This window comes from Syngnathoides biaculeatus, chromosome 3, assembly GCF_019802595.1.
Source record: "Syngnathoides biaculeatus isolate LvHL_M chromosome 3, ASM1980259v1, whole genome shotgun sequence".
Lineage (NCBI taxonomy): Eukaryota > Metazoa > Chordata > Actinopteri > Syngnathiformes > Syngnathidae > Syngnathoides > Syngnathoides biaculeatus.
The window spans coordinates 13,236,074-13,250,359 of NC_084642.1; the positions used below are offsets into that span (position 1 = coordinate 13,236,074).

A 14,286-nucleotide genomic window follows, 5' to 3' on the forward strand; every position below is an offset into this window, starting at 1 on the left:
AAACAAATCACTTCTCGAACCGTTTTCTGGAACGGATTGTGGTCGAGAACCGAGGCATCACTGTGTATGAATACTTTATATTTTACAATATTATCTTGAGATTTTCATTAATGTAAGCGAGTCAGATTCAAAATGTAAAGCACAAATAATAATTTGTGACCTGTGCTGTTTTTAAAACCTGCCTCACGGGCAACTGCGTTGGGGACCCCAGCTCTAACTGATGTCGTAAACATAAAAAACATCGATGGTTGTTATCAGAATTTCAATATAAATTGACTCAAAAGAAGAAGAGTTTTAGGTAGCACAGCGACTCAAAAGGGTATTTCAATATAACATTTCAAGATGATTTATTTTTCATAACATTTATTTCGTCATGTAAACACAACCAGAGAGCAACTGAAACGCTAACACATTGATACATTTATTATATACTCGTATATAAAATAAAAAGTATGTGTTTCGTAGTGCAAATGCAGTCAGGTCCAATAGTTATACAGTATACTGTTTATATATTTCTATGATTCTCAACAGTACACATCACAAGATTATCAGGCCCATCGTAGCAGGATTTCATTTGGATTATTTTCCATTTGCATTTCGTCTTTTAACTGCGCCAATTTGTTTTGCGTTACTGAGGATGTCGCGCATGATCTTTTTTCTTCAATTGATCCAAGTCCCGCTGACGTCATTCCGGTGACGTGACGCCGTATTGTCGTCTTTTTAAAGCAACAGGCTGACAAGTGTCAAAACAAGCTGGTTAAGGCACACACAAGAGGAGACAAAAAACGTGGTGGTGATGTAGTGGAGGGTCCTTGTGAAACTGTAAAAATAGACATAATCTGTGTAATCATGCGCAGGCAGGCACTGCTGTGGAAAAATGCTTAGTTAAAAGAACGTGGCAGTTATTAGGGAGTAGTAAACGTGTTTTAAATATACACTATCGCAAGAATGTTTCGGCAACACGTGTGACATTACACTCGACGTACTATGCAGTGTGTATTTTTATACATAATGCATGCTTTGCACGTGCATGGCGACGCAACGACGAAAATGTGAGCGATAAATAAATGGTGGAAGCAGGAAGCAGACGCGTGTATCTCGTCCGTCGCCGTGTGGCGAACTTGTCTTTGTGTGCGGAGCTGATGTGCATCTCGACTCTTGCGTAACTAACACTACTGCGACTCTTTTTTTTTTTTTTTTTACCTTCAGTAAAAAACAGTATTACATTGATCTAAATATCTACGCTAATATTATAGATTCACTTTAATGGGAATGTTTTGTTTTTGTACCATTTGACTCCAGTTTGTTACGTTGCTGTTTCCACTATTATCCATTCATCCGGTTCAGGGTCACGGGAAATCTGGAGGTGAGTCCAGTTGGGTTTACACCGCAAAGCCAGGCGCGCAATCCCAATTTACTGTTGCTATCTGATTCTACTTCCAGCTACAATTTGAACCCTCACATTGACGATATGGCTGTCTTTACACCACAGGTGTCAAACCCCAGGCTCGGGGGCCAGGTCTGGCCCGGCGCATGATTTTACGTGGCCCGCAGAAGGAAATTATGTGTATCACATGATTTTTTTTTTTTATTCAAATCAGTACCAAAATTTCAAATTGTAATATCTTAAATGATAACATTGAGCTATTACAAGCAACAATAGCTGGAAAAAACCTTTACGCTTGATTTCTGATTCCAAAACTAGTTAATACATTTCATGTGTAAATATGATAAGGCGATTTAAGATTTTTATCATTTCACAGCCATAACGCCCCTTTGGGGGAAAACCACAAGTACAATGTGGCCCGTGACAAAAATGAGTTTGGTTTACACGGATCTTGTGGCGTCTATAGGGAATCATCAACTTTTTAAGATTTGGATGCTTACTCATGGGCTGACCTTGATTAACTTCCGACATCCAACGACATCGGGCGTTGTGTGCGAGGTTGCCGGGGGTGGGCTTAGTATGTCCAGAGTGACTTCTCTGTATTTCAAATTGGGAGCTCACCAAGAGAAGTATGGGAATAAACTAGAATTGAGGTCAATTAAAATTTTCAAAATTCCTGTTTTACTCCCATAAATTGTCTTTCTTTCCCATGGAAAGTTTCCAACCTCGGGGAATTTTGCAACTCTGGTCTAGGCAGTGTAAACCCAGCCTTAGTATTTGAGAAGACTGATCGTTCGATCACAGAGTCACTCAACATCCGCACTCACGTGTTTTTGGACCGTGGAAGGATTCGGGTCACAGGCCGCCGTCCTGATTGAACGACTCGGCCGTGAGCTTCCTGTGTCGTGGCGAGGTGCAGGAAGTCAATTTGGTGGGGGAAGGCGAGACGTTAGGGGGGGAGTCGCCGCCCCCGCCTTCGGACCCCGAGGATAGGTGTGGGACCGGGGGTGCCCGCTTCCTCCCCAGAAAGCCCACGTCCAGCACTCCCCTCTTCTTCGCGCCGCCATCCGCCTTCGCCCCGTCTCCGGCCCCCCCCACGCCGTCCCCGTCCTCGGGCTGCGGGTGCGCTTTCCGTCTGACGTCGCCTCCCCCGGGGACCGGGCTGTCGGGAGGCTGCCGTGGAGGTTCCTGACCGGCGCTGTCGGACTTGGTCCTGCCGGCACCGTTGTTGACGACGTTGCTGCGGCAACTCCACAGTTCCATGGCAGACGGCCTCCTCTCGCTCTCGTCGGAGCCGAAGTCGCAGAGGGAGCGGCGGGCGTCCGCGGGCTGACCGGCGCACTCATCCGAGCTGTCCAGGATCCCTCGACTCAGGCTGAAGTTCTGGAAGTCTCTGTGGGTATAGATGAAGGTAAGCTAATTTAATATATTTATAATTTGTTCATTATCAAGGTTGGAATAGCATTAAAGATAGATCATGTAAAAATAAATACTAATATGAATGTGGGCGGGAACAACATTGGTTGGAAACCCTCTAAAATCAAGAGCGCGCTCGCTTCGTCGTGAAGTCGAGCGTCAAGCCGACCTGTTGCTGTGAAAGGACTCTGTTCGTCTGGCCCGGGCCAGCAGGGGGCTCTCCCGGTACGGCCGCACGGCTCCGTAGGTCACCTGGTTCTCAGGAACGGCTTCCTGAACCTGCAACTGCACACTGGCAGAGCACAGAGGACAGGCCGCATCATTTTGGGCCGCGGCCGCATTTTTCTCAGTGCTGCTGGCTTTACCTTGAGCAAGATTCTCTGAGGCGCGTGTGCTGCAGGACCGACGGCGCGGGGCTGATGTTGGGCGTGGCGCATCGGGACGCGCTCAAGTCGCACTGGTCCAGCAGCTGCAGAAGCTCCTCTTCGGTGGGGCCGCCGACATCTACGCGGCAAAGACCACTTCAAGTCCGCGTCGCTACGTCAGGGGTTCTCAAACTTTGACGAACACGTTACGAGGGGTAAACTTTTTCTTTTTTCCCCGAGGATCCCCCCGTTTTGTGTTCTCACAAGATGGACGGAATAGATACTTTTCATTGACGTCACGCCGACCACGTGGTTTTGTTTGCAACGCCATTTGGGGAAGGCACGATCGTGTCTACATGTCATGGCTAGGAAGCGATAAGTGGATACTGTAATGTTTTAGCTATGGTTATCGTTTGATCTTTTGTCTTGAAAGTCCTTTGACAAACGAACACTGTAACCAGAGGCGATTGGGGCACTCGTGCTGGAGTGAGGAATAAAGAAAGAAGCCACGCGTGAACCTCGAGAGCAAGTATCGTCTCGTTATTATTAGATTGAGCTGTAGTGCTAGTGTGGCGTGATTGTGATTGTGCCGACGTCAGCGGGGCGTGGCGAGACAGGACGATAAGGAAGTGAGCTAGAGAGGTTGGCGGGGGGAAAAGCGAAATAAATAATCACCCGCGTTAAAAAGTACATGTGGACTCACGTCTACGTTATTCAATAACACGACAGCAAGATCATAACATGGTGTCAGAGTAACGGTAGTATAACTACGAACTCGGGAGAAACAAAGAAACAAAGACAACGAAGGAGGCGTTCGGTGTTCCAACTCATCCAATTTACCAGATGCGTGGCAGAGATTCAAGCAACACGCCGAACTCATGTTCACAGGAAAAGTGCAGTTTCCTCCTGCTGTGGATCGGAGATAAACGACGGGATGTCGGCAATATGTTGACACTGACCGGAGGCAAAGATAAGTTGCTAAAACTTATTACGAAAAACTCTCTGATTACCTCACTCCGAGAGCAAACCTCATATTTGCGAGATATAAGTTTCACGAGAAGGCGCAAGATAACTGTGAGTCATTTGAGCACTTTGTGACAGAACCCGAGCGATGAGATGGTCAGAGGCCGCATACTTTTCGCTACCAAATCACTGAGTGTACGCAAAAAGTTACTCAGCCAGTGGCCGGAGCTCAAGCTAAAAAAAAAAAAAAAAAAAGCGATCGGCATAGCCCGCTCCCACGAGTTAGCAAAAGTGCGGCAAAAGGCTATGGCTAGCGACAGCCACGAGGTTCACGTTATCCATCGGAAACCTGGAAAGCAAAGTTTCACTACAGGTGCTAGTAGGCAGATTGATGGCCCAAAGACCTCCGCAAAGATATGGAACAAGTGGGGAGCAGTAAATTAGCTGAATCCCCAGCAAAAGCTAAGTGTCAGACCCCTTTTTTTGTGTGTCCTTACAACCATAAGCCACACAATGAAATACCATGAAGGAAAGGCCATAAGACGCTTCTAACCAAGCCAATATTCACAAAAAAATGCAAGTTGTATTGTAGGTTTGCCGTCCAGTAGGCGTCGTAAACAAAAGTCATGTGACTCATTAAACTCATGACACATTTGCGTGACATCATAGCAACGTGGCGCTCACCCTCTTTCTTCTTCTCCTCTCCTTTGTTGGCCGTGTCCATGGCGGTGGTCAGGTCCCACAACTGGATGCTGCCGTTGCCGTGACCGGTGAACAGATAGCGGCGAGGTCGCGAGCCCATCCGGCTGGACCCCTCGCACTCCCGCACCATGAAGCAAGAGATGGTGGTGCCGTCCACCGACTGCACTTCGCAGATTCTACGGCGCAAAAAGCTCGCGGGGTCAAAAGTCGAGGGAACGGAACGAGAACAAGGTGGTGTCAACTGCAGTGTCGAATTATCGGATGTGTTTCCTTTTTTTTTTTTTTTTAAATGGTTTCCCGACGTACCTTTTCCCAGTGGACGAGAGCCTCACAAACACCTTGTTGGTGATGGGGACCACCTTCTGGATGAACACCTGCTGATCGTCTCGCTCTCCGAACGGACCTGACGGCGCGGCACGACACGTCAACCCCACGTGTGTGAGAAAAGCCTTCCGTCAGCGTCAGGACGCTAGAAAGTTCCTTCTCACCGATGTCGTTCCCGGAACAGTAGCTGCCGTGGCTCTCCGTTTCCTCCAAGGAGAGTATTTTGAAGGACGCTAAGGGCGTGGAGCCCGGCTGGGTGGAAATCATCCCTCGGAAGCGCGTCACCGTCCACGTGCGGACGTGGTTGTTGTCGGCGCACACTGACGACGCCACGAGAGAGTTAACGAGAGACGAGGTACGTAACGAGTGTGATTCCCCCCCCCCCCCCCACCTCACCCGAGACCAGGTGTTTCTCGGACAACATGATCTTGGTCACGGGGCTCCTGTGCACCGTGAACGTCTGGAAGAGTTGAGGGCCCGAACCGACCGTCTCCGGGTGCTGCACGATGACTCTCACTGCGCCGCTGCTGGTCCCGTAGGCGATCTCGATCCAGTTCCCGCTCACACCTGACAGAAGTAAGACGAACCGTTTTCACTTTGAATAATCGGAAGATATTAACAGATTGCACGTCACGGCACAGTTGCACATTTTGCGCGTCTTTTTCCGGTCATTACGACTTCGCTCCTTCATTCTAATTTGCCATCACAGCTGATGTCTCATCCTTGCACATCTCCCTTTATTTCACATTTTTATTTCATTTCATATTTCTCTTGCTGCTGCAAATTCTACAGCTACTGAAAATGTCTCTTCCATTTGAATATTTTCCTGACTTTGGCCATTTCTGTTTTAGCCAATATAACTTGTCAGTGCACAATTTTTTCCGGTTATTCCGCATTTCTACCGTCTTAGTCACTTGACAATTTTCCATTTCATATTTCATGTCGGTGCACATTTTTCATGCTGATGTACAGTGAAGAAAATAAGTATTTGAACACCCTGCTATATTGCAAGTTCTCCAATTTAGAAATCATGGAAGAGCCTGAAATTTTCATCATAGGTGCATGTCCACTGTGAGAGAGAATCTAAAAAGAAAAATCCAGAAATCACAATGTATGATTTTTTTTTTTTTTTTAACGATTTGTGTGATACAGCTGAAAATAAGTATTTGAACACCAGTCTATCAGCTACAATTCTGACCCTCAAAGACCTGTTAGTTCGCCTTTCAAAGTCCACCTCTTGTAACATGGCCAAGACCAAAGAGACCAGACACAAAATTGTACAACTCCACACGGCTGGAAAGGGCTACGGCGAAATTGGCAAGCAGCTTGGTGGGGGGAAAAAAGGTCCACTGCTGGAGCAATCATTAGAAAATGGAAGACGCTAAACGTGACGGTCAATCTCAATCGGAGTGGAGCCCCATGCAAGATATCACCTCGTGGGGTCTCAATGATCCTTAGAAAGGTGAGGAATCAGCCCAGGACTACACGACAGGACTTGGTCAGTGACCTGAAAAGAGCTGGGACCACCGTTTCCAAGGTAAATGTTGGTAATACACTAAGATGTCATGATTTGAAATCATGGACGGCACGGAAGGTTCCCTTGCTTAAACCATGTCAACATGTCAAGGCCCGTCTTAGGTTTGCCAATGAGCATTTGGATGATACAGAGGAGTCATGGGAGAAGGTTTTGTGGTCAGATGGGACCAAAATGGAACTTTTTGGTCATAATTCCACTAACCGTGTCTGGAGGAAGACGAATGATGATGGTGTTATCTTCCTCGTAGTGGACGTGCACCTATGATGAAAATGTCAGACCCCTCCATGATTTTTAAGTGGGAAAACATACAATATAGTAAGGTGTCCAAATACCCTTTTTCTTCACTGTATATATACCTCCTCTTTCCATTCAAATCCCCCATCATTAGTGCTGACCATGTTATTCAATATTGTTTTATTAATTATACTTCTCTTTGCACATTTCACTTCACATCTTTCATTCCTTCCCTATAATTTCACATTCCTTGAATTTGAAATTGATTGTGTACAATCTATTTCAAACCTTATTATCTAGCGAGCTAGCTTTGCACATTTTCTGGCTGTATTCCTTCTGCCATTGCTTATTTCTCCCGACCTTAGAAGTTCCATGTACACTCAAGTGCACACTTGCTAGTACTAGATCGCCTTTAGTTTGTCATAAGTGTCATATTTTATTACTAACTGGTTTTTGGCGTGAGGTAGACGGACAACGCGGTGATGGCGTCGTTTGACGCATCGTGATAAAGCTCCGTCACTAGGAGGTCGTTGTCTTTCATCCTCAGCGGAAACTTTTGCATGTCTGTCGAGAGAAGAAAAATTGGGAGTTGCGTCTTTGAAAGCGATGACATGTTGTCAAAGAAGATGTGTGTACCAATGTAGTAGATGGAGCCATTGTTGCAGCCCAGTAACAGGAAGGATCCGGCTGTGTCGCAGCTGGTGATGGGGACAACATCTTGAACCTAGCAGCGGAGATTTCACAATCGTTAGAATGGAGTAGATTTGATGTACTTAGAGGGGAAATCCACTGGTTTGGAAGAACAATGTATCCTTGGTGCAGCACCTTACACGTCACATCCGCACACGTAGGTCATGTGAATCGCGAAAATGGCAGCGCCCCTGAAAATTCCCAATTGTCGATAAAAATCTTTTCAAAAGACAAATAAATGAGAGAGGATTTAACAACACATTGTCAAAATAGAGTACATATTACATGACCTATTGGATACATTTTTAAACCAAACCAGTGCATTTCCCCTTTAACATAAAAAGTGCAGATCTCACTCAGGGATGATGAGCACGGCAGTACTTGTCCACCCAGGACACGTAACGGGAGCTGAAGAGTACACAAAGACCACGACACGGCATACCTGCCAGTGCTGCGTTACAGCGTTCCACACTCCGACCTTCCCGGTGTGGCTGGTGGCTACCAGCTGGTTTCCGATGAAGAAGAGATCGTCCACCGGCACGCCGAGGCTGAACACGCCTGGAGAGGACAAACAGGACGTACGCAACGCTCGTCTACTTTCATCAAGCGTCTTTGGTTTCCTGCCGTCGGTCCGTCTACCGATCTCATTGCCGCTGCCTCCGTCTTGGATGCTCCAGAGGATGATGCTGCTCTCGGAGGCGGCGGCCACCATCTTGTCCTTGTCCCCGTGCGGGCCGCCCACCACCTTGGCGTTCAGCGCGATGCGTTCGATGGTCCAGTCGAGGCATGGAGAGGAGAACACTTGTTGCCATCCGGTAGATTCCTTTATCCTGTCGGAACCATAGCATCCGCGTTTGAAAGCTCAGTGCAATGTTTTTAAAAGTGTCTCGTTGACTTTGCAGAATTACCTGTAGCAGATGACAAAGTGTGCGTACGCCGCCACAATCCAGTTGTGGTGTCCCGCTATGATCAGCACTTTGCGAGGGTCCGGACCTGAACAGGAAACAGCCCACGTGAAGTCAAATGGCCTCACGCACTAACAGGAGGACCTCCTCACCGGGTTTATGAGCTTCATCTAGTCCGGGCGAGTCAGGGAAAGGAGGGGCGGGAGGGGCGCCGACGTAGCTGAACCCCTCCGCTCCGCTGGGACCCGGACGCTCGTCGCAGGAGGAGGCGGAGCTTAACTTCCTGCCAGGGATGGCTGATAGAGAAACACAACAAAGCGCTGAGCGCTCACCTCTTTTCTGTTCTCACTAACGGGCTTAAGTGACTTTTACCTGGAGGCGGCAGGTATCCGTGGAAAAGAACGCTGCCGCACGACGAGCGCTCCAACTCTTCGCACAGCAGGAGGCGTCGCACTAGGCACATAAACGGACAGATGTACTTTTTTTTTTTTTTTGGGGGGGGGGGGGGGGGGGGGGCTGGAATATCTTCGAAAACTTGATTTTGGCAGATTTTGTTAACTGTTCACCAATAATTTACAAAATGTCCCAGGGGTTCTACTGCGATGTGCAAAATTATTGCTGCCTAAGTTCAGTTATATTTAACGTTTAAGGTAGCGGTTAGGTTTTCAGTAACATTTGCATTTAATCTTTAAGACATTTTAACTGAATCCTTATCTCAGTATATTTATATATTTTTTTTATTGCTTTATATTTATAGGTCAAGTGTCATCCCTATAAACATTCTAAAATAGATATTGTAATGAAAAATACATATAACATTATTCACGTCAATGTCTATACGAAAAAATAAATATGGGCGGAGAGCGCGTCATCAATGCTCAAAGTTCCAGAAGTGTCATTCGACATCCAAGTGGTAACCATATTGGCTGCATCTTCTGTCCGCGATGTCACCCCGGACATTCACCATTGAAAGGACGCTGTGACCCCTACTGTAGGACACGCCCCTTCTGACACGGAAGCTCTTTTCGAAAAAGAAAACATCTCACAATCGAGTGAAGTGTCCGGGGCAATATTACCCTATTGCTTCGAGCCATATTTAGATGATATGCGGATCACTTCTAACAAACAACAGACCTCCAAGACAGTATGTATGAGCCAACCCGGCCGAAGCCGTGCTCGTCCGCGAGGCACGACGCGGAAGCCTTCGCCAGTGAACCCGACGTGAAAGCCGTCCGACGCGCACATGGACTCATTTAGCACTCCTGTCATACCTACGCAGATTTTTTGTTACCTTATGAGAGACGGATTACGTGGTCCCCCCCAAACTACTATTTTTTTTAGTAGCTATATACACACTTACCTATCATTTGGAACCCACGAAGCTCCCGTCCTTTGCAACTGTGCACTCACTTCCTGCTTCTTGTCGAAAACAAATCCCTCGAGAGGATTTTCATGGCGGGAGTTACAAAGAGCCATATACGTCAAAATCGTGTTTTGTGGTGAAAAAACGGCTGGGTCCATACCGGCTGCCGTTTTTTCATTAATAACATACGAAAAATCATCCATTTCATGACACTTGACCTTTAAGCACAGTGTGTTCAGCATAATGTTATGGTACCAGTATTTGTGAATACTCAAATGACTCCCAACCTCTGCCAAAGCCAACAAGCATATTTCAATTGACAATAAATTTTTAGATATTGCATCCAATTACTACATATCCCTGGGTTGTGCCAATATGTGTGCAATACTTTCTGCTTTTCAAACAAAAATAACATGGGGGACAAAATAATGTGGCTGGATTTAGGAACTAAACTGGTCAAAGTCATCATTAAAATACTAAATATGGTCTGTTTAATCTTGTTATTTGGACAGCGAACCAACCAATCACATTGCGCCACTTCCATTTTGGCTCCATTTCTCTTCACAACTGACAGCATCTATTATGATGCCCATTCCTAATCTGGATTCTAGACCTTGGTCCAGGTCTGCAATAAACCGAGGTACTCGTACATGTGCACGGATTGGTGACCACAAAGGTAACGTGTTCCATTCAAGTTCACTAACAATGACGGGAAGTTCCCCGAGTGAAACAGGAAGTAAAACAATCTATCACTTCCTCTGGGAGTGCTAACTTGACTGATTGCAGATGTTGTCCACATTCTGACAAATAACGAGATAACGTTGGCTGCAATCAACTGTGAGAGTTCCTAAAAAGTCATCAAATCCACATTGTGCCAGGACTTACCTAAGGGGGTGATGCCGTAAAATTCGGCTTCGTGCCGCAGAACGCTGACGTTGACGCCGCTGAGGAGAAACATACAAGTAGATTTAGGAATTGACCCTGCGAGACACCGTTGACAAAGTGTTTGAACGGCCTCTTACTGCAGGTCAAGATCTTTGGTACGGAGGAAATTCAAAATTGGCGCAAAAGCTGCGGGGTCTCGGTCAATAAATATCTAAAGGAGGAGAAAAGGAGATGGTTTCTGTTGTTAGGAAGAAGAAAGAAAGGAGTATGCTGACTGTGTGTAAAACTATTGCTTCGAATGTTCTCTGTATGGAATTTTAAAAAGACATACAGCACAAGGGACATTTTTCCACCTAGACAATTTAAAGGGGAAATCCAGTGGTTTGCATTAACAATGTATCCAACAGGTCATGTAATGTGTACTCCATCTTGATAATGTGATGTTAAATCCTCTATTATTTAATATTTTTCGAGAAGATTTTTATCGACAATTACAAATTTTCAGCGATGCTGCCATTTTCGCGAGTCACATGACCTACATTGGCGCATGTTACGTATTCCTCCGTCTTCCCGATCAACCGATACTGCTATTTTTTCATCAGATGAGGATAAATCCGAGAAATCGGGGCGGGGCATAATGGTGTCTCCATGTAATCGAGCGTTTGGACCGGCACTTAACAAGCCACATGCGCCCATGTAGATCATGTGACTCGCGAAAATGGCAGCGCCCCTGAAAATTTGTAATTGTCGATACAAATCTTCTCAAAACACTATTAAATGAGAGAAGATTTAACATCGCATTGTCAAAATAGAGTACATATTACATGACCTATTGGATACATTGTTAATGCAAACCACTGTATTTCCCATTTAAAGTGGTTTTCGGATATTTTTTTGAAACATTTTTGTTTGATAAGGAATTACATTACACTAATTAAATTGGCTCAGTTTTGATGGTCTGGTTAGTGCAAATGCAGAGTACGGCTTTGACGATCGTGACAAATGTATTAAAAAATGGGTTCCATAAATGAATGAACAGTCTAATTAAATGTATTAATGACATTTTGCACTCCACAATGTTCACAATGTTGGCACTTACAGCTCCAGTTTCATCCCGAAGTGTGGATATTCTTCCACTCAGCAGACTGCAACACACACAGCATTAAGACAAGTACATATCAATTTCCGAGCAAGTATCTGCAACATTGATAACCGTACAGTCGTGAATATTCCAAACGCAACCTGTCGGCAAAAAGGCACACAAAAGACTTTTAGCGAGTGCTTTTTTTTTTTTTTTTAATCCATTCCTTATGTGGAATTGTTTCACTGCAGTTTACGTCACGGGTGGGCTGAGATACGAAAAGTACGAGATAGTACAGCTATGCCAAACATTGAAAACTTCAATTATGTTTTTTTAAATCTTGCTTGGGCATATCTTAGTTCCAAAATCAGTTGAAGAGCTTCGTGTAGTGCCTTCCCGTCGTCTTTTGGTATCTTTGTGCTGTCAAATTATGTTGGAAGTGAGCTGTGGCGCTTCCTATAGTGCCAAGGAACTACGTTCAAGTGAGTGGAGGAGCTCCGTATAGGTCCTGTGAGATCTCAGTGATGAATATTCACTGACAGAAGCATTGCGACACACTACTGTACTTTGTCACTTTGCAGATAAGACACTGTAAGAGCCGGCCGGTTCGCATTTCCAAGATATAAATCGGACATCGGCGGAACAGGACGACTTTTTGCAACATCTTCGCAGCAGCTGAAGAACTGGATCCACAAGTGACACATAAAAGCAAGACAGGGATGACATAACGGAACATGTTCTTACTCTGCAGTATTACAATTACTTGATTGTGCTGACATGTTTTTGTGGGGGGGGTGACGTCATCTGCCCGTCCTCAGATAACCTACACTTTACGATCGTCTCATTTGCCAAAACATGAATAAGAGCAGATGGATGCAGTTACCTCGAGAAGAAGGAGTCTGGGATCCACGTGAGAGTCTGTCGGGACGTGCTGAAACTGTAACAGATGAGTTATTACGCGTTAATAGCAGTGATGTGATGCCCGTTTTGCATGCATGACCATGGGAGAAGTGGAGCCTCCACGCACGTCTCACTTTAAATTACCCCCAGGGCGACCATCGTGCCCACCCAACAGGACTTACCGCGTCCCACCCACGTTCAGCTGGATGATTTCCCCCATCGGCGTCGTCAGATCGCCGCCGCTGGTCGCCATGATGGGAGTCCGGCGGCGAGCCGCTCCGAGTACGATCCCAGTCAGCGCTGCATCACCACGCTAGCAGGCTAACGTGACGCTAGGATCGGGCGCCCGTCCTGTTGCGAGTTCAGACCCCGCAGCGCGGTGACACCCTCTCCGGCGTCCCTCGGCTCCATCAAAGCATCCTCGATGTGCGAGATACAAACGTGAACAGGCTTTCTTTTTGAATTGTCACAACAAGCAGAGTGGGCTTCGTCAATCCCAAATAGTGAGAACTCCGTTCTAGCCCAGCGGGCGCGTTCGCATCATTGGCAGGCTCTCGTGTTCATCGTAAATAACATCTTGCGCCGCGACGTCAAGCGCCGACGTCGTCAAGAGCGCAACACCAGGAGCGAGAGCGGTAACTTCTGGATACTTCCGCCTTCGTCCAAATACTTCCGCTGTTGTCTGAAGACACTTCCGCGATTCAGAGCGCGAAAGTTTTCTCTTGTATAATTTGTATCAAAAGAAGTATTCAGACACAAAGCATACACTAATAATTTACGCAGTCCCAGAATATTTGTTGCATTGTTTTGGCGATGTTTAGTTAAAATGTACATTTTTTTTTTTTTTATCCCTCTAACGCAGGAGAGTCAAACTCATTTTTCTCACGGGCCACATTATGGTTCCGGTTTCCCTCCGAGGGCCGTTATGACTGTGAAACATTACAAATATCTAATCGTTTTATCGTGTTTACATCATCAGTTTATAATCTACTTTTGGAATCAGAAATCCAAGGTAATGTGTTTTCCAACTTTTCATGTTTAGTAACACAAAAATGCTCGTGATATCTCAACTTTATCATATATGATAAATGACAATTTACATTTTTTGGTCCAAATTTTTACAAGAATAATTGAAATTGACACTAGATTTGGCTTCACGGGCCACATAAAATCATGTAGCGGGCCGGACCTGGCCCCCTGGCCTTGAGTTTGACACCTGTGCTCTAACGCAATAAATACTCGTGAAATTATCATATAGTAATTAGCTTTTTTTATTCATTCGATTGAATAATTAATTCATGATTTATGATAAAATATTACATTTTATTCCATCCATTTTCCGAGCCCCTTATCCTCACAGGGGTCGCTGGAGTGTTGGAGCCTGTCCCCGATGTCATCGTGCAAGAGGCAGGGCACACAGAGACAAATAACCACTCACAATTGCACCTAGGGGCAATTTAGAGTCTCCGATGAATGCATGTTTTTGGGATGTGGGAGGAAACCGGAGTGCCTGGACAAAACCCACACAGGCACG

At 45.8% G+C, this 14,286-nt stretch overlaps 1 protein-coding gene and 1 long non-coding RNA gene across 6 annotated transcripts; one reads left to right on the plus strand and one right to left on the minus strand.

Moving 5' to 3' along the window:
- Positions 1–367: 367 nt before the first annotated feature.
- kctd3 (potassium channel tetramerization domain containing 3) lies at positions 368–13,395 on the minus strand. Its single transcript, XM_061814401.1, has 19 exons — positions 12,935–13,395; positions 12,736–12,789; positions 11,871–11,916; positions 10,909–10,982; positions 10,772–10,830; positions 8,896–8,976; positions 8,676–8,819; positions 8,527–8,611; positions 8,258–8,448; positions 8,061–8,176; positions 7,565–7,652; positions 7,376–7,492; positions 5,554–5,724; positions 5,322–5,477; positions 5,140–5,236; positions 4,816–5,009; positions 3,169–3,307; positions 2,973–3,095; positions 368–2,780 (listed from the first exon to the last, which is right to left on the minus strand). The coding sequence occupies exons 1-19, from the start codon at positions 13,003–13,005 to the stop codon at positions 2,243–2,245; spliced, it is 2,544 nt and encodes an 847-aa protein (XP_061670385.1). The 5' UTR covers positions 13,006–13,395; the 3' UTR covers positions 368–2,242.
- On the plus strand, positions 2,666–8,659 carry LOC133498029 (uncharacterized). Of its 5 annotated transcripts, none has more exons than XR_009794167.1 (9): positions 2,666–2,798; positions 4,868–5,064; positions 5,150–5,267; positions 5,342–5,512; positions 5,564–5,733; positions 7,627–7,735; positions 7,968–8,196; positions 8,296–8,433; positions 8,521–8,659. It is a non-coding gene; the product is annotated as an uncharacterized LOC133498029 (long non-coding RNA). The 5 variants fall into 5 exon arrangements; XR_009794166.1 differs by lacking the exon at positions 2,666–2,798 and adding an exon at positions 3,319–3,383; XR_009794168.1 differs by lacking the exon at positions 2,666–2,798 and adding an exon at positions 3,402–3,697 and having other exon boundaries at positions 5,150–5,271.
- Positions 13,396–14,286: the final 891 nt, after the last annotated feature.